Source organism: Hyperolius riggenbachi, chromosome 9 (genome assembly GCF_040937935.1).
Source record: "Hyperolius riggenbachi isolate aHypRig1 chromosome 9, aHypRig1.pri, whole genome shotgun sequence".
Lineage (NCBI taxonomy): Eukaryota > Metazoa > Chordata > Amphibia > Anura > Hyperoliidae > Hyperolius > Hyperolius riggenbachi.
The window spans coordinates 237,480,089-237,501,454 of NC_090654.1; the positions used below are offsets into that span (position 1 = coordinate 237,480,089).

Below are 21,366 nucleotides of genomic sequence, written 5' to 3' on the forward strand. Positions count from 1 at the left end.
CCTGCAAAAGGGAAGGGAAAATGTGTTCCTTAGTCGCCATTAGCCCAATTAAAAATTAGGAAATCTCCAAGTTAAAGGATTTTGAAACCATGTTCATTTAAAAAGTCCTCCGATCCCTATTTCATTTGAAACACAGATCTTCCCCCCCCCCCCCCCCCCCCCCCCCCGTTCTGACATGTAAATATGGTGTTTTAAGGCGGTGCCCAGCCACCCAGGAAGTCGGCTGAGATTCTGGTATATTTAATGTTAAATGTTGGAGTCTAGTAATAATTCTTCATTTCTGTATAATGGAGATGAATTGCGGTTGGAGCCTGGCTTTGTTTGCGGGTAGGTTTGGCACGGCTCTCCTGGTTCATAGCCAAGACCTGCATTTAAGTTTTTAAGACATTTTGTCTCACTCTTGTCAATAGTCTCTCTAGATGGATTATAAATGACTCTCATTTCAATGAGTAATTTCTAGGAATAGATTGTGGTCTCTGCATCAGTCCCTCTGTGCCTTTTCTCCACAGACGAGGAGAGGTGAATGATCTATAATATACAATAGACGTGCCAGCGGGCTGTGATCACTGGGAGGCCTCTGACCAGGACTTGGCAGGTCATACTTGCATGAGTAGTATAGCTGCGTGCAGACACTAGTCTTTGTTAGGCAAACGGATCATTTGTGATTACTTAATCCAACAGTCTGCTAGCAGCCAGTCATAGTCATGCTGGACTTGGTCAAGCTTTGTGTAGTATCCCAGCGAGACGTGAGGGAAGGAGATGCAGGAGGCTTACTGCTGCTGCTGCAGGTGGGAAATTACACCAATTATTCACCCCAGCCAATTTCTACTCGCCCAAGATTTGCTGGGTACAGAAGATGATACTTGCTTGTTAGTCAAAACAATCATGAACCATCAATTGAGACCCAGAACATTTATAGTATATTTTGCTTTTCACCGAGCGGACTCAGCGCCAGAGCTGCAGCCTCTAGGGTATGCTCTATAGGCAGTAGGACAACTGAAGTGAGAGGGAAATGGAGGCTGCCATATTTATTGCCTTTTAAACAATACCAGTTACCTGGCTGTCCTGCTTATCCTCTGCCTCTAATACCGTTAGACCCTGAACAAGCATGCAGCAGATCAGGTGTTTCTGACATTATTGTCAGATCTGACACGATGATCTGCATGTCTGTTTCTGGTGTGATTCAGACACTACTGCAGCCAAATAGTTCAGCAGGGCTGCCAGGCAACTTTTATTGTTCAAAAGGAAATAAATATGGCAGCCTCAATATCCGTCTCACTACAGTTGTACTTTAAAGTGAACCTGAGATGGTTTACTAGCGCTAATTTATACTTACCTGGGGCTTCCTCCACCATAAGTACCGTGGCCTCCCTTGCCACCCTCCTCAGATCCTCTTTTACGCTGCTATGACTTCCGGTGCTAAAACCGTTGAACTAGTCGTGGACTTCAGGAAGAATCCTCCCCCCCCTCCCACCTGTCCTCATTGAGGGTACCGAAGTCTCTAGGTGACATCCGTGCGGTTCCTTGGCACGACTCTTTCCAACAACCTGAAGTGGGGGCAGAACACCACCAACATTCAGAAGAAATCTCAGCAGAGGTTATTCTTCTTGCGCCAACTAAAGAGATTCGGCTTGCCCAGGAAGCTGCTGGCCAGCTTCTATACTGCCACCATAGAATCCATCCTCTGCTCCTCAATCATTGTATGGTACATGGGTGCAACGGCCAGTGAAAAATACAAACTACAGAGAGTCATAACTGATGCAGAGAGGATCATCGGGTCACCCCTACCATCACTTGATCTCCTCCACTCCGCTAGGATGATGAAGAGGGCCACTGTGATCTCCCGTGACCCCTCTCACCCAGGCAGATGCTACTTCAATCTCCTCCCATTGGGCCGCCGCTACAGGACTATACCATGCAAAACCTCCAGACGGAAGAACACCTTCTTCCCCCAAGCGGTTCGGCTGCTGAACTCCAACCTCCCCCCGTCAGGCCCGCCTTCTGACATGCCCTAGCGGGGCCTTCCAGCCAGTTCTCACCGAAGCCCGCCCTGGTTCTCACTGCCCTGGGCACTATGGGGGCCACCATCATGACTATTATTAGTATTGAACTGTTCCTGAATGCCAGCAGGAACACTAACTGATGACCGTGGTCTGTCACTAACGTGGGTCAGACCCACACCATTACTGTAATTCCAACTGTTTGTGTTGTGTTGTACGTCTTGTCTCCCTATACTATGCCTATGCCATGTGTACCACAAATAATTCCGAGTACAGCTCCGCTGTACTTGGCGAAATAAATTCTGATTCTGATTCTGGTAATCCGGGCAGTCACGGCCTTCTGCGCATGCGCGGCTCAGCAGCACCCGCTCCCCCCGTTCGTACTTCTGTCCCTTGGATTGTTCTGCTCCAGAGTATGGCATCAGTGCAGAATGATCCAGGGGACTGGAGCGCGGAGGGGAGCGTAGCCCGAGCTGTGCATGCGCAGAAGCCCTCGACTGCCGGCGACTAACTAGATTACTGGAATTGTACCATCAAAAAGGAGGGGCTGAAGAGGACGGTGAGGGGAAGCCATGGTGCTTATGGGGCTGGAGGAAGCCCCAGGTAAGTATAAATTAGCGCTAGTGTACCATCTCTGGTAAATGAGTCTTGCCCAAGGTCTCCTCACTGAATAGGTGCTTGCTTTCTGAACAGGAAGAGCCGCGATTTAAACCCTAGTCTCCTGTGTCAGAGGCAGAGCCCTTAACACACTATCCAATCAGTTTATACCTCTGAAGTCTTAAAAATGCTATGGGGATAAGTTCTATAAATCTCCTTTGGTAATTCAGGCTCTGACAGCTCGGCACGCTGTATTTTATGGCAAGAGATGTCAGTTTCCCTAAACATTACCACCATCACCCGTCCGAGTGCATGCTTCCCTTCCCCCCTCAATTCCATATCAATGATTATACCCCTGTGTCAAATACTATACCACATGACCATAGAATGACCACCCCTGGTGCTAAATACGGTACTCGGTACAACTTGGGGGGGGGGGTGCAATTTCTTATTCAAAAAGGAAATATATTTAGCATGTATGCACTGTCACAGGCAACTACTTCCAACCCCCCCGTTTGGAAGTAGTTGTCTGTGACAGTGCATACATGCTAAATATATTTTCTTTTTGAATAAGAAATTGGCAGTGGTGCAAATTATTTTATTAATTGGAAAAAATGGTATGAAAAATTAGGTATAAAGCACCAAGAGCCAAACTGTCCACACACAACTTTATTGCCCAAATTCTGGACACAATGCACCCGAGGACATGTACTCTGCACCAAGAACATCAAAGCTGAGATTACATGGCTAAATATGTAATTGTGGTGCAGTCCACTGGGCAACATGTTGTGGTATTCTTTGGTGCATGTATATTTGATCAGTGCCAAGACCTTGAATGACTATTTAACTGTGGTTTTATACTGTAGCACTCATACCCTGTGCAGTGCTGAGCCATTGGATTCCTGTTTTTTCACCTATGAAACAAAGCAGCTTTAATACAGTGGCAGGCTTCTCATTTATTACAATAACCTGTTAGTGCTACCAGGGAGATTGTCCTTCACTTCTGGTCTGTAAGAACCCAATGGACCTGCATTGCTTTTGGGAGAACCCTAGTGGTCCCTGGTACAGGGTGTGAAAAACTTGGTAAAAGCTCAAAGGTTCTAACTTCTCTCCCATACAACAAGACATTTGCCCCATTTGCAGTTGACTTTTTTTTTATTTCCTGAGTTTTCTTCTAGGTGATAGTTTCATATCTTGTCATCTTGAAAATGCCCTTTTAAAGCTGGGGTCCCCAACCACCGGTCCACGGCCCAACTGCAAATGTCCCACGGACCAGCAGTCCTCTTGCCCCCCCCCGCCTGCCGCTGCTGTTACCTTAGCCAGCGGCCGCTTCCTCTATATTCCCCTCTCCTGCCCGTGTAACTGATTCACAGCAGCGCGCCCCGCGGCTGCTGTGATGAGGCAGGAAGCAGGAGAGAGCGGTTCCTATAGTAACGGCGATACACATCGCCGCTACAGGAAGCCACTCTCTCTCTCCTGCTTCCTGCCTCATCACAGCAGCCGCGGGGCGCGCTGCTGTGAATCAGTTACACGGGCAGGAGAGGGGAATATAGAGGAAGTGGCCGCTGGCTAAGGTAACAGCAGCGGCAGCCGCGCGAGGGGGGCTATTCTAGGGCACTACCTACCCATACTGGGGCGCTATACTAGCTATACTGGGGCACTACCTAGCTATACTGGGCACTATACTAGTTATACTGGGCACTATACTAGTTATACTGGGCACTATACTAGTTATACTAGGGCACTATACTAGTTATACTAGGGCACTATACTAGTTATACTGGGGCACTATACTAGTTATACTGGGGCACTATACTAGTTATACTGGGGCACTATACTAGTTATACTGGGGCACTATACTAGTTATACTGGGGCACTATACTAGTTATACTGGGGCACTATACTAGCTATACTGGCCACTATACTAGCTATACTGGCCACTATACTAGCTATACTGGGCACTATACTAGTTATACTGGGCACTATACTAGCTATACTGGGGCACTACCTAACTATACTGGGCACTTTACTAGCTATACTGGGCACTATATTAGCTAAACTGGGCACTATACTAGCTATACTGGGGCACTACTTGCCCATACTGGGACTATATTAGCTATACTGCCCACTATACTAAACTGGACGTTGGCAGAGAGATCTGCGCAACCTTGACCCCTATGTACTAGCCACACCCCTCCACTCTCTCTCCTCCTCCCTCCCCAGCCTAACCTGCCCCAACGAAGCGGCAGCTCAATACAACAGTAACCTCTCTGCAGCCTTAGACCATGCGGCTCCCCTGACCTTTCGTACCAACAGTCGCCCCAACCTTGGCACACTGCCCTCACAAGAAAATTACAAAATGAGACACGAGCTGCAGAACGCAAATGGAGGAAATCCCGCAACAACAATGATTTCCTGGGATACAAGACCAAGTTGCAGACGTACCATGCTGCCCTCGCTGATAGTAAACAGATATACTTCACTCACTTGATCGCTACCCAAGCCTCCAACCCACGTCGTCTTTTTGCCACCTTCAATGCCCTACTTAACCCCACACCTCCCCCCCCCCCCCCCCCCAACCTCCACCCTCTCAGCCACTGACCTATCAAATTACTTTATCAACAAAATTACAACCATCCGGAGGGATATTTCTCTCCTCCACTCTATCGCCCCCGCCTCCCCACCACATCCGACTCCTTCCTCTGTCTCCTCCCTTACCTCCTTCAATCCTGTCACGGTGGAGGAAGTCAACCAGCTGCTGGCAACTTCACCTGCCACTTCCTGCCCCCTAGATCCGGTCCCATCTGATTCTCTGCGCCCACATTTTTCTGATCTGGCCCCTGTCCTCACCCATCTGTTCAACCTCTCCTTCTCCACCGGCATCTTCCCCTCCGTATTCAAACAGGCCACTGTGCTTCCCCTACTAAAGAAATCTTCACTTGACCCTGCTCTGCCATCCAACTACCGCCCAATCTCTCTCCTCCCTTTTGCCTCAAAAATTCTTGAACGCCTGGCACACCAACGCCTGACCAACTTCCTTAACTCCAACTCCCTTCTCGATCCCCTGCAATCTGGTTTTCGCACAGCCCATTCTACAGAAACCGCCCTCACCAAAGTGGTAAATGACCTCGCCCTTGCCAAAGCCGAAGGTAAATACTCCATCCGGCTCCTCCTGGACCTCTCCTCGGCATTTGACACTGTCGACCACTCCCTCCTCCTCCACTCCCTGCAGCTAATGGGCATTCAGGACCTAGCCTTAGCCTGGATCTCCTCCTACCTCTCCAACCGCTCCTTTACAACATTTTTCAATGGCTCCTCATCCACTCCTACACCCCTCTCAGTTGGTGTTCCTCAAGGTTCCGTCCTAGGACCCCTACTGTTCTCACTCTATACTGCCTCAATTGGCAAAATCATCTCCTCCATGGGCTTCAATTACCACCTGTATGCCAACGACACCCAGATATATCTCCACACCCCAGACCTCTCCTCCTCTACCATGGACAAAGTCTCTGCCTGCCTCACATCCATTTCCTCCTGGATGGCTGCCAGGTACCTGAAGCTTAATTTGGACAAGACTGAGCTTCTAATATTCCCACCCCGCACAGCTGCACCCCTCCCAGATCTGCACGTCACTATTGAAAATACTATAATCCACCCTACCTCCCAAGCCCGCTGTTTAGGCGTTATTCTGGACTCTGAACTTTCCTTTACCGCCCACATCCAAGGTATTGCCAGATCCTGCAACTTCCACCTCCGCAACATCTCCAAGATCCGCTCCTACCTGTCCCCTGACACCACTAAACTCCTTATCCATGCCCTTGTCATCTCCCGCCTAGACTACTGCAATTCTCTTTTATCTGGCCTCCCCTCTAACCGTACTGACCCACTTAAATTGGTAATGAATGCGGCAGCCAGACTGATACATTCTTCTCACCGCAGCGCCTCTACAACTCCGCTCTGTAAAGCACTACACTGGCTCCCCATCAGCTTTAGGATCAATTTCAAAATCCTGTGCTTTGCCTACAAATCAGTGCACAAGACCTGCCCAACCTACATCTCTGATCTGGTCCACAGACACATACCAGCCCGCCCCCTCCGATCCTCCAATGACCTGCGCCTAGTCGCATCACGCATAACTCAGTCACACGCACGATTGCAGGACTTCACCAGGGCCGCCCCTACTCTCTGGAACTCTCTCCCACCAGCCGTCAGACTCGCCCCCACCTTTAATTCCTTCAAACAAGCTCTCAAGACTCACCTCTTCACGCTCGCATACCCCCCTACACCAGCACCATAATATGTTCTGTTAGACCCCCTCTCAAAAGACGCACCTATTGTCTCCACCCCACCCTTTAGATTGTAAGCCTCCGGCAGGGCCCTCCTCCCTAACGTATCCAGCTTGATTATGCAATCTTACTCGCAACCACCCCTCTTGTAGACTCGAACAGTCTCTATTTTGACCTATGACACTGTATTGTTATCAAATCATTTGCATGATCTTGCTTTGTTGTGAGTTTCCGTATGTTCTACCTGTATGTTAACCCATTTATCTATTGTGCAGCGCTGCGTAAGATGTTGGCGCTTTATAAATACAATAAATAATAATATACTAGCTATACGGGGACACTATGCTAGCTATACTGGGACACTATTCTAGCTATACTGGGGTAACTATACTAGCCATACTGGGGCAACTAAACTCCCTATACTGGGGCAACTATGCTAGCTATGCCGCCGCACCCCAGCCCCACCCCTCTACCCCCGTAACCCGCTGCGCACTACACTGTCCACTAGGACGTGTGTCTCCCCACCCCACCCCCGCCGGTCCACGAAGAAAAATGCTTTGGAAATTGAAATAAGTTTGTCCTTCCCAGGCTTTAAATTTAACAAGTTCTATAGTCCTGATTTCAGCGTATGTGAAATAAAGGCACCGGGAAATTTGGGCAGCTAAACCTAACCCTACTCTCACAGAGAACTCTCCCCCTTCCAATGCCTATCCCTAACCACCATACCCTCCAAATGCCTAACCTTAACCCACCCCCTTCCTGACGCTTAACCGCCTCAACCCCCCTTCCCCATCCCAAACACACCCTTCCCCTTCCTGATGCCTAACCTTACAGGACAACTGAAGTGAGAGGGATATGGAGGCTGCCATATTTATTTCCATTTAAGCAATACCAGTTGCTTGGCTGTCCTGCTGATTCTCTGCCTCTAATACTTTTAGTCATAGACCCTGAACAAGCATGCAGCAGATTAGAGGTTCCTTACATGATTGTCAGTTCTGATGCATACTCGATTCTGGTGTTATTCAGGGACTACTGCAGCCACATAGACCAGCAGGGCTGCCCGGCAACTGGTATAGTTTAACAGGAAATAATTGACAGCCATATTCTTCTTGCTTCAGTTGTCCTTTAATCACCCCCCCTCCCCAGCTGTTGTTAATAGCTTCCCACGTGCTGTCCATCCATCTTAGCCTCTGCCGGCCTCTTCTGCTTTTGCTCTCAATTTTTCCAAGCATCAAGGATTTCTCCTAAGAGTCCAGTCTTCTCAATATGTGACCACAGTATTAACATTTTAATAGTTGCATCAGCCCTTCATGTAAACACTCTGGCCATATTTAAGTATTGACTGTTTTGATCTTCTGGTTATCTGTCATATAAGGCAGTGGATGTGCTCTCAGATATTGTTTTCTGTGTACCAGAGTAATAAAAGATTACACAAAAAAAGTGTTCTCTTATTATACGTTATTTTTTTACCGCTTCACATCATTTGCTTGTTGGTTTTCTTTTTTCTCAGGAGAGAGTCCAGAAAACGTTTCCCCACCCGATTGATAAATGGGCCATTGCCGATGCTCAGTCAGCAATAGAAAAACGAAAGCGACGGAATCCTCTGCTTCTGCCAGTCGACAAAATCCATCCCTTGCTGAAGGTAACTGTCCTGATCATCTCTTCCAGTTGCTCCAGGGACCCCTTCAACCACTGTACTAGCTCTGTTGATGCTATGCTGGTTATGATCACTTCTATAGATACTTTGATTAGTTGTAACCATTAATAGACTGTTCTCTTCCCCCGCCTACACATCACTGATGCTGCACCTGTCCTTGCCAGGTTTTGTTGCTCCACATAATAGAGCGCTTGAGGGGGCCCAATGTAAAACTTCCACTGGGGCCCAGAGCTCCTAAGCTACGCTACTTTATAAGCCTTTTTAGATGACCTTTTAGTCTATTAGGAATGTGGTTTCCATAAGAGGATGTTTGATTGTAGGGACTAGGAAATCCCCTACCCCCACCTCGCCCTTCTAAATAAAATTCTTATTTTTGTCTTTCTGTCTACTGTATTATTCTTTCACTTTCCTTTTCCTGCTTTCCCATTTGTTTACTGTATTAATAAAGAGAATATGTAATAGTTATATTTGGAATGACGTGAAATGTAACACAGATTGTGTTTAATGAAAACTTTGTGCTAATATCAAATTACTTTGTTTTGTTTTATTTTCTCTCAGTCCTAAAGTATATTTAACTTAAATTATGGTAGCTATTTAATCTAGTGATGGGGCTCAGAAGGCTACAGTAGCCAGCTATTTCTCTGCAGTCTCTGGACAGAATATGATGACTCACTCTAATCTGAATAATCACAAATACCATCTGTTTTACAGTGGACCTGAACTCTTGAACAGAAGGAAAACCTTAAAGCTGGCCATACACTTGCCCGATTTGCCGGCGTTTCGACAGCAGATTCGATCACTGGGATCAAATCTGCTGCCAATCGTTCACGCTACACGCTGAATTTCGATCCATTTCGTCCGATCCCATCGATCGCTCCGTGCGGAAAAATTACCGTCGATCGCCCGCGGGTAGGGAGCGCGGAGTTCGAGTGCCCGACGACCGACACAATAGAGTGGCAATACATATACCTGCTCCGCTGGCGCGACTACCCCCGGTCACCGCTGCTCCGTGTCTGCGCTGGTCTGGTCTGGTCTCCGGCATGCTTCAGTTCCTCCTGCCCGGCAGGAAGTTTAAACAATAGAGGGCGCTCTACTGTTTAAACTTCCTGCCGGGCAGGAAGAAGTAAAGCATGCTGGACCTGGAGACCAGAGCGGAGAAGACAGCGGAGACCTGGGGACTGGAGTCGCGCCGGCGGAGCAGGTAATGTATGCGGGCGGGAGCGGCGGCAGCCGCACCACCACAACAGATTGTGAATGGTTTCAGGCTGAAATCGGTTCACAATCTGTTTGCAGTAAAGGTGGCCATACGATCCCTCTCTGATCAGATTAGATCAGAGAGGGATCTATCTGTTGGTCGAATCTGATGGCAAATCGACCAGTGTATGGCTACCTTTAGAAATGCACCCTGTATGTCTTTAGAGAGTTTAGCCTGTCTTAATTCCCCATCATCTGTGACTACAAGATTGTAATATGATCTCTCACCAGTTAGCTGACTGCCACGGCAGATAATCTAATTGGTAAACACCGGATGTTAACAATATTTCTGCTTTCTTGAAAGCAAGAAGTAGACAAAATGCAGATTTATTGCAGGATTTGTAACAGCTGTAACAAAGAAATGTTTTTCTTTAAAGGTTATTATGCTGTTGCTTATCTTTTAGAATAGAAAGGAAGTTCTGAGTTCAGGTCTATAAAGTTGGGTTTTCTGGTCCTTTTTAGCCCCTTGCCCATTCCAAGTAGTTCTGGTTCACCATAAGCTTGCTGGGCAATCTGTGACTCTGGACAGAAGGAAGCACTTGCCGGCACGATATGGTCTGTGCCTCTGTGGAATCTGACAGCTCTATGAAAGTTAGTGGAGCATGCTGTGATGAGTAAGCAGGGACATTGTACTAGAGCCCTGTCAGTGCTTCCATATAGGCATTAACTGCATTGTAAGAGGTGCTATTGCAGCCAATCCTGTTACTAGGTTACTCAGTGTAGATGTAAGATGCTAGAAGATTTGGGTGCAGGGTTAAGCCAAAAAGTCTCATCCTGCTCCTGCAAAAGTCCTGGCGGCGTTAAAGTGGGATTGTCAGCCATAAAATCAAATTCCATTTACCCACAGCTCTGTGTTTATTATGTAGTCTACATGCAGTCTGCATTGCAAGCATTACAGTATAATCAAAAATGTGTCTGCTGTAATGAATCTTATCTGTCATATTTGTTCTATTCTGGTATGTTGCTGGAGAGAGGGAAGCTTGTTATCTCCCCTTCCACATTCCTGCTCCTTACTGATTGGCTTAGGATAGTTCAGTGCGACTCGAGGCTGAGAATTGAAATAAACCTCACCTCTCTGCAAAAGTTGCTGAAATACAAGCTGCTCACGTGTTTATAAAGCAAGCTAGATATGACAGCGCAGTTTTTAGTACAACGCTCAGTGGGGAGGACGTCTGGCAATGCTTACACCATTTCGGGTAAGAGAAGAAAAAAGTGTAAGGGGGGAAATTACATCAGGATTGGCTTCAGTCAGAGAGAAATATGGAAGATGCCTGGAACAGTTTTCTCTTTATCTACTTTATAAATTTCACTGACATCAAAATGTGGACAGTACAATACATACGGTACATTATGTAAGTAAAATAAGTATTTATCTACTTATATATGTGTTTTTCTCCAGGGATAGTATGGCTGTCTCCTAGGGTGGGGGGGCGGGCCCCGCTCCTGAAATGACAACTTCAAATAAAACCGCTAATGTGGTGTAAAACCAGTTTTTAAACATAAGATAAAAGTTATTGCACTTGCATGCGATAAGTGGATACACACATATGTTGTACAGATGTGGTCCCCGGGTGACCTCTCTGACGGATGCCGCTTCGGATCCACACTCGCTCACTTACTGTTCCTCTCCGCTACCTTGCCAGTCACATGTGTCCTCGCTCCGTGGTAATAGGCTCAGTCGTGTGCAGTATGGGTCTTCTGCGCGTGCGCAGACCTCCCATGCATGTGCAGTAGACCCGGACTGAGGTGACTGAGCCTATTGAGGCTGATCGCTGCTGAACAGCAGACCTCGGGAGGACAGCATAGGACTCGCACATGCTTATGCTGCTGGAGGAAGTAGTATCGTTTGTTGCATTTTGATAAGCTCTGGTTTACTTTTAAAGGAAATAAATGAAATAAATACTTTTAAAGAAGCATAATGTGCTTCTGACTTCAGGTGTACTTAAACTGGTGTTCTGATTCCCTTGCATTTGCATAGATAAGCAGCTTAATGTTGGCTTGTCACAGTAGTGGACATCTTTACTTGCTTCCTGCATTCTAGGCATGGAATTGACTGTCAGCCAAGAACTTCATTAAACTCAATTAAGTACTCAGATGATACCTTTCCAAATCCATGCCTAGCAGGTGTGGCCGGTGACTCAGGGATGTCTTTCAGTAACAATCTCGACATCATGTAAGCTTTATAAGCCCTGCAGCAGTCTTATGAAGATTGTCCTAACATTTTACTCCAGGTCTGCCTATAATGAACCTGTTGTACACCCAATGCAGCAGCTGCTACCATTATGAATCAAATGCCTGATGCACTCAGTCTGACAGCTTTTGTCCTTGTGTCATTTTCATTCATAAAACTGCTTGCTTGTGGGAGCTGCAGTTGATATGCAAGCCTCATGCCAGTTATAAGGCACTTTGCCTACCACCAGTGATGCTTGTTAAGTGCTTCTCTGCATCAGGTGTAGCATGCAGCTTGTCATTTTAGACACTGGCAGCCACCATCACACAGTTTCAGTTTGGTTTTTTTGGGGGAGGGCTTAAAAGGAACCCAAGGTGAGAGACTTAGATATGGAGGCTACCATATTTTATTAATTTTTAAACAATACCAGTTGTCTATATATATATATATATATATATATATATATATATATATATATATATTATATATATATTATATATATATAGACAACTGGTATTGTTTAAAAATTAATAAAATATGGTAGCCTCCATATCTAAGTCTCTCACCTTGGGTTCCTTTTAAGCCCTCCCCCAAAAAAACCAAACTGAAACTGTGTGATGGTGGCTGCCAGTGTCTAAAATGACAAGCTGCATGCTACACCTGATGCAGAGAAGCACTTAACAAGCATCACTGGTGGTAGGCAAAGTGCCTTATAACTGGCATGAGGCTTGCATATCAACTGCAGCTCCCACAAGCAAGCAGTTTTATGAATGAAAATGACACAAGGACAAAAGCTGTCAGACTGAGTGCATCAGGCATTTGATTCATAATGGTAGCAGCTGCTGCATTGGGTGTACAACAGGTTCATTATAGGCAGACCTGGAGTAAAATGTTTTTAAACAATACCAGTTGTCTATATATATATATATATATATATATATATATATATATATATATATATATATATATATATATATATATATATATATATATATATATATATATATATATATATATATATATATATATATATATATATATATATATATATATATATATATATTATATATATATATATAGACAACTGGTATTGTTTAAAAATTAATAAAATATGGTAGCCTCCATATCTAAGTCTCTCACCTATATATATATATATATATATATATATATATTAGTATGTCTGATAAATGGGAAAATTGTGGTACAGAATAATACTCACAGATCCTGGTTACGAAAACGGCAACCATGCTGATGCACCTGTGAAGAGAACTAGTCCTTTTCCACTCGGAACATGGGTGATCTTAGGATCCAGGTGGTCACTCTCCAGAAAATTAAAAATGTGATGGAATAGAATAGATACTATGGGACTAGTTGCTATTATGACACTGTTCACAGTGGGGGCAAGAACATAAGGGGTGGGAGGAGGCAGCCAAGGTATGATAACCATTCTAAAAACCGTTTATAATGGCAAAAGTAGTTTACCTTAGAGAAGTAAAAAACTGCAATATAGCTAAAGAAAACAAGATTTATCAGAAACACTACAGACAACACGTTTCGCTGTCTAGGTCCTGCTTCCTTAGACCTTTATAAGTGTCCTGATGCTGCAAGCAGATAGCACAGAGCGCCGGTTTTTGAAACAACCAAGGATATCCTCGGATCTCTTCAGAGGAGACTCGGCCACTAATGCATTTTTATTGTATTCCGCTATTCAAGACATTGTGTATCATGGCCTGAGATACTTAGACTTTTCACACCTGTTTACCTAAGATTCGTGGTATTCTTCCTAAGGCATATTTTTGTGTTAAAAAAAACCAAAAACATTTTAAACTGCTGCGTCTGTTATCTCCAGACTTTTTGGAATATGTGAGTCAGCTAGCTGGCTAGTCAGTGTGTTTAAATAATTTTTCAGCTGATGGCTTTAAAAGAATGACCTATTATTACTACTTAAAGTGTGCCTGAGATGGGCTATTTAAAAGATTTTATACTTACCCGGGGCTTCCTCCAGCCCCATGAGCACCGATCTGTCCCTTGCCGTCCTCCCGAGTGACTCCTTTCTCCTGGTATCTGTCACGGTAATCTGGCTCAGTTGCACCAGTTGGCTCTTCTGTGCATGCGCAGATGAGGCGACTGGCGCAGCTGATCCAGATTCCCAGGACCGATACCAGGAGAACAGAGGCACTCGGAAGGGTGGTGAGGGACGGATTAGTGCTCATGGGGCTGGCGGAAGCCCTGGGTAAGTACAAAATCATTTAAATAGCCCATCACAGGTACACTTTTAACACTCAATCCAATGTCACACTATGGAGTTCTCCAAACATCACTCAATGCTTTGTTATGCCAAGTATGGATGTGAGAGGGTATGACAATCATGCATATTCTACTGGAGTTCAATTTAAGATCTTTGCTTGGAAATTTGTGGATCCTGGTCTTCTGCGTGTGATAGGTGTACCCCAGGAGCACTTCTTTTGATGTGACTCCTACTGGGACATTTGACAAAGGACTCTCGTAGGATGCTATGGTGAAGGAAGAATAAGGACCACCAGGAGGAGGCACACACGCCAGAAGTGTGGCGGGGTGTGGCCACTGTGTGCAGAAGGCCAGGATCCAGAGATTTCACCTGTAGGGATCTTGACACTGCTATCACTATAGTAATTAAAACAGCCACATTCACTTGTCCGTACTGATCCAGTATGTGACGCTGGGTTGGAGTAGTTCTTTAATGATGAGATCCCTTTAACCTTTTGTTTAAAGTCATATTCTGCAAACCTTGCCTTAGTCCTGATTACTGCTAGCAATATCTGTCTTACTGATGTACGTCTTGGATATCTTCATTATTTTTTTTTCCTGCATAGCAGACTTTAATTTGTTGTCATTTTATCCTTTGAAGGAAGTTCTTGGCTATAAAGTGGATTACAACGTTGCTCTCTACATTGTGGCTGTGCTGGAATACATTTCAGCTGACATTCTGAAGCTAGCGGGAAACTATGTCGCCAACATCCGCCACTTTGAGATCTCCCAGCAGGACATTAAAGTGTCCATGTGTGCTGACAAGGTAAGATGGCTGCACAGTCATTACAGTGAAGTGGTGTGTTAACTGAGAGAGTCCACTATAGCTTAAAGAGTAGATGCTACGTTAACTGCATTAAAGGACATCTGGACTGGGAGGGACATGGAGGCTGCCATATTTATTACCTTTTAAACATTGCAGATTGCCTGGCTGTCCTTCCGAGCCTCTGTCACTAATACTCTCAGCCGTAGACGCTAAACAAGCATGCCAATTAGATGTTTCTGACTCAAGTCTGACTGGATTAGCTGCATACTTGATACTACTGCAGCCTGTGAATCTGACACTACCGCAGCCAGAGAGATGAGCAGGAGGCCAGGCAACTGGTATTGTTTAAAAGTAAATAAATATGGCAGCCACCTTATTGCTCTCACTTCAGGTGTCCTTTAACCACTTTACCCCCCGTGGTACGGATTTCTCCGTCCCTTTTTCCACCTTTATAAAACCAAGGGACGGAGAAATCCATACCTCCCGCGCTACCGCCGCTGTCCGCACTCTCGCCGCTCATGCATGCGCCGCCCACTCGCCCGGAGATCAATGAACAGGAAAATACATTCCCGTTCGTTGATCTAAGCCCCCGCAATGATCTGCTGCTTCTATGAGAAACTGCACAATCCTTGTGATTTTTCCCAGCCTCATAGCGCTTCCTGTAAGCGTCCTTCCGGACGCTTACAGGTCGCATGAACAAAGACTCACTGTGGCCATCTTGTGGCCAAATAATAAAACTACACCCTAAAGCATTTTACATATACAAATACATTAGTTTTACATAATAAATTAACTCATTACCTCCCACACTCCCCAATTTTTATTTTTTTTTTGTAATAAAAAAAATACAATAAAAAAAAAAAATAGTTACCTTAGGGACTGAACTTTTTAAATATTTATGTCAAGAGGGTATAATACTGTTACTTTATAAACTATGGGCTTGTAATTAGGGATGAATCCAAAACTGAAAAAAATGCACCTTTATTTCCAAATAAAATATTGGCGCCAAACATTGTGATAGGGACAGTTTTGAACAACCAAACAAACAACTGGGGAGCGATCAGACCCCACCAACAGAGAGCTCTGTTGGTGGGGAGAAAAGGGGGGAGGAAAAGTTTTAAATCACTTGTGTGCTGAGTTGTGCGTCCCTGCAGCTAGGCCTTAAAGCTGCAGCGGCCCAATTAGTAAAAAATGGTCTGGCCACTAGGGGGTTTAACACCGCGGCCCTAAAGTGGTTAAACTATTAAAAATATAATTTTTGTTTCTACCCACATCATACTATTGACTAACAGTAGAGATGCTAATTATGCCGGCTAGCGCACAAATTTAATGCAAACTGTATACAGCTTAGAATTGTGCCAATCGGATACATTTCCTGCGGAATTTCATTAGCCCAATCCCAAGTCGCATACAACGTGCATTACATTTGCTTGCAAACCAGAATTATTAGCATCTTATTTACAATGACATGCTAGCAGGACAATCTCTTTGCTGCAGATTATTTATTTGGCAATCTTCACTTTGGTTTGCTATGACCCAGGTGGAGTTGGAAACACCTGCTACTTAAAGGACAACTGAAGTGAGAGGGATATAGAAGCTGACATATTTATTTCCTTTTAAGCAATACCAGTTCCCTTGCTGTCCTGCTGATCCTATGCCTCTAATACTTACAGCCATTGAACCTGAACAAGCATGCAGCACATGTGTTTCTGACATTATTGTCAGAGCTGACAGGATTAACTGCATACAGTAGTATGGCTGCAGTAGTGTCTGAAGTTACTGCATTGTCTGTAACTTCAGACTCTACTGCAGCCAAATAGATCAGCAGCGCTGCCAGGAAATTGGTATTGTTGACAAGGAAATAAATATGGCATCCTCCATATTCTTCTCACTTCAGGTGTCCTCTAAGAGCTAATACCCTTAATAAATCCAGTCTGGGTTTGCTAGAATATTTATGTTGTCTTTTGCCTCAGTACATTTACCACATCTCATTAAAGGGGCCCATACACTGGTCGATTTCAGCCATCGATCGATTCGATAGAATTGATCGATCAAAAATCGATTCTTTCAAATCAGCCGATCGATTAGCGACCGATTTCAAACGATTTGATTTATCTGACAGGATGGAAAGTCTAGGTCGATTTGCTGCTGGCAGCAAATCGATGGCCCATAGAGTTGCGTTGGATCTAATGGTGCAATAATGCATTTAGCTACATTTTCAATAGATTTCCAATAGATTTAATTCTGAAATCTATTGGAAATCGGTTCCTAGTGTGTGGCACACATCAGATAGATTCCTGTCAGATTACACCTGACAGGCATCTGACAGAAATCTATCTGATGGTCGAATCTGCTGCAAATCTATCAGTATATGGCCACCTTAAAAAGGTGACCACTAGATTCAATCTCTGATTGAAATCTGATCAGAGAGGGATCTATTAATATCACACACTGCACACAGATTTTAAAGGGGCACTACAGCGAAAAACTGTAAAATTTAAAATATGTGCAAACATATACAAATAAGTACATTTTTTTCCTGAGTAAAATTAGCCATAAATTAAGTTTCTCCTATAATGCTGTCACTTACAGTAGGCAGTAGAAATCTGACAGAAATGACATGTTTTGGACTAGTCCATCTCTTCATAGGGGATTCTCAGCAAGGCTTTTATTCTTTATAAAGATATTCCCTAAAAAGGATTTAAACAATGATGCTGGCCAGCTTCCCTGCTTCCTACACAGTTTTTTTGGCAGTTGGACAGAGCAATCAAGTGCTTTTGATAATAAATATATCCCTGAGAATCCCCTATAAAGAGATGGACTAGTCCAAAACCTTTCACTTCTGTCAGATTTCTACTACCTACTGTAAGTGACAGCAACATAGGAGAAACGTAATTTATGGTTCATTTTATTCTGGAAAAAAATGTACTTTTTATTTGTATATGTTTGCACATATTTAAAATTTTACATTTTTTTCGCTGTAGTGCCCCTATTGAAAATCTGTGGGGCTGCCCATGTCATGTCTTCCCCATCTAATGTGCTCTGCTCTCGGGCTGTGCAGAGGTGTATGCTCAGCTTTTTGCTGGCTTGCTTCTCCTCTCTCCTTCGCCACCAGGAAGCATTTACCCCGTGACACGTACATTCTGCGACCATGTATTGCCTTTGGGTTACGGGACACAGGCACACCAATGTCAATGGAGGGAGGACACAGGAGGAGTGCGCCAGCAGACAGGTAAGTATGCGCTTCGCTGCAACCCTCTCCAAGGGTCAAATGGAGCATAATATAGATCTATGGGAACGGGGTTGGGGAAATAAGTTCATTTGTGGTCCTAAAATCTATCATTGATACCGCTGCACACTCATCCACCCCCTTTCAAGCGAGAGCTTCCCATCCTGAGCAATTGATAGTTTTGATCAATTTTGACTGTGAAACGATCAAAATTATGAACGGGCTTCTACATTGCAGCATCAATCTGATTGCAGCCAGGAAAATTGAGCAAGTATGTGGGCACCTTAAGTGCTAGACTGTTATATCCTTGCTTCATGCTAATTTGTCTACTCCAGACTTGCTTAGTGATTGTATTGCATTTTCTCTAAGAATAGTCTGGGTGAGGCGGCTGGGTGTGGGCCTAGGTGTAAGGTGTTCAGTGCCTCGCTTTGTATGCTCTGCATTTGATAATATAGATATGGAAATGAATTTGTACACAGAACATGTAAAGGCTGCTAGGAGACTGATGGTTCTGTAGGCAGCTTACTGTACAGGGGACGCTACACACTAAAATAGTGTCTCAATATTCTTATAGCATGTACTCCTTTATTAATGACTATGTTGGCCAAGTAACCTCAGTTGTTGGGAACATCATCTCAAGTACTTATTAGTGCTTATATATTTGTTAGATTTACTTCATAATTTGGGGAAAAATGCTTTTCAAACCTTCCTTGATGCTTTTCATGAACTAATAATACTTATTCAGATTTATTTAAATATAATTTATAAATTTTTTTTTTGTCTCAAAACGTACTAGAACTGTAATAGATTAACTATGGCTCACTCAAGTACCCCATCGAGCCTTCTAAAGAACCTAGGCACTAGAACATCCAACATATTTGACACTCCTATAATGTAAGAGAACTAAACCTGAGGCAAAGGGATGGGTGTACTTACCTCTGTAAGTACATTCATCCTGTCGCCCCTGTGATCCACTTCAATATCTCATTGTAAAGTTTATTAGTGTTTAAAGGAAACCCAAGACCAAGTAAAAGAACTGATACTTACCAGGAGCTTCCTCCAGTCCTTCGTGTAAATACTTTAGCTCCCTCGTCACCACCCTGGGCTGCTTGATTAATCAGCTAATCAGCCCGGTGACTTGCCTCAGTCCTGCTTTGTCGCACATGCGCAAGCCTGCTGCATGCGCTTCTCCGTTGCTGGACCTGCGCAGTACTAATGAGCATGTGCGACTCAGACAAGTTACTGGGCCGATTAGTGGTTGAACCAAGCAGCTCGGGAAGATGGTGAAGGAGCCCATGGCCTGAGGATGGCTGGAGGAAGCCCCAGGTAAGTATCAATTATTTTGCTTGATTGGTCTTAGGTACACTTTAAGTGCTCAGAAAGGTCTTCAAATGGAGCCCCAATTAATTATGCATTTTTTTCGTTTACTAATTGTTTTTTTTGTTTTGTTTTGTTTTGAGACTCCTTTTAAGATACCTCTCCCAGTAAGAATATAGGTAATAGTTTCTTGTACTGGTAGCAAACTGGGAACAGTGCATCTTATTCTTTGTTTGAAAAACTTTGAGTTACAGACTACCTAGCAAGCTCTTGGTGAACTAGAACTCTTTCTGTCTTAAGAAAGCAAACTTTTGTTTTGAAAAACCTTGAAAGCATTCATTTTAACCCCTATCTGTACGGCTTTAGAACATTTTTTCAAAAAACAGCAGGTGCTGTTCCTATTTTACCAACAGTATAGGAAATGGTCTGTACAGGGAAAAGGAATGCAAAGAGGCAATTTTCTCTCTGCATCTCTTAGGGCCCGTTTCCACTAGAGCAAATCTGCATGGGTTTCCTGCATACGGATTCGCATAGACAATACAAGTGGATGGGACTGTTTCCACTTGTCAGGATTTCTGAGCGTTTTTCTGTGCAGAAAAAATCTGCACGGCAGAGCCATCAGAATTCGCATACCGCTATGCGATTCACATACAATGTATTTAATAGGAAATTTGCATGCGGTTTTGGTATGCGAATTTTCATGCGAATTCGCATATGATTTCGCATAGAAATAATGGAAAAACACACAGGCACTGCCATGGTTAAATTCGCATATATAGTCATCCATGCGAAATCGTATGCGAATTCGCATGAAAATTTGCATACAACCGGATGCGAAATTCGCATCTGCATGCAAATTTTTTCCGCGGGGATTCCCACCGTACAAGTGGAAACGGGCCCTTATCATCCTTGTGCAGACCTTATTAGCACTTCACCAAACACAGAATGCGAGTTCGGCAGGTGCAGAATTATTGTAAATGATAGAAACAGCCTTGTGTCTCTTATAATAGAGCTTAAATAGATAACGCAAGTTTACTGTTCTGATGATCACAGTACCATTGTAGAACCCACACTTAAACTACTGATTGTGTCCAACAAAAAGCTGATGTATACTGATGCATAACGTAATGTAAGTCTGTGTATTGATCAGTGTGACATTTTGAAGACATGTTGTTTCGGTTTGTTGCCCTCAAGGTGTTGATGGACATGTTTGACCAGGATGATGACATTGGAGTGGTCGCTCTGTGTGATGAGGAGCCCTCCTCTACAGGGGAGATGAATTACTATGACCTGGTGCGGAATGAAATAGCTGGGGAGCGACAGTATCTCAGAGAGCTCAATCTCATCATAAAAGTCTTTCGGGAAGCTTTCCTCGCAAGCAAGAAGCTCTTCACATCCAGTGTGAGTTAGAAGTCCATTCCCTCTCACTCTTTCTCATTCTTTTTTTTCATAATTGGGGATGAAAATTGAACACTTGTGTCAGATTTTTTTTAAACGTTACAATCAACCAGAAAAATTGACTGTAATTCTTGAATTGAGAAGATATATATATATATATATAAAACAAGAGGTATAAAAAAATTCTGTCACATTGAGCATGCTCAGGAGAGACTGGTTGCTCTGTCAGTTGAGACCACACACCTGTTAGCAGGCTTCTTATGCCTCTTACTTCAGGTTCCCTTTAAAGTAAACCTCCAGACTAAAAATCTACTCAGCAGCACTGAAAAGGCTTGAAGTTTCTTTCACAGTTTCACAGCATCAGAACTTTGTTTTTTCTTAACCAAACCTTATTTTTAGCTGCACA

The 21,366-nt window shown here is 44.1% G+C and overlaps 1 protein-coding gene across 2 annotated transcripts in view; it reads left to right on the forward strand.

Moving 5' to 3' along the window:
* LOC137533041 (son of sevenless homolog 2-like) overlaps window positions 1-21,366 on the forward strand; it is a 119,333-nt gene that overhangs the window by 51,898 nt on the left and 46,069 nt on the right. For both annotated transcript variants that reach the window (XM_068254179.1, XM_068254180.1), the window contains exons 3-5: window positions 8,394-8,525; window positions 14,852-15,016; window positions 20,757-20,963. In XM_068254179.1, coding sequence (XP_068110280.1) covers window positions 8,394-8,525; window positions 14,852-15,016; window positions 20,757-20,963 — 504 coding nt within the window. The remainder of the gene's footprint in view (window positions 1-8,393; window positions 8,526-14,851; window positions 15,017-20,756; window positions 20,964-21,366) is intronic.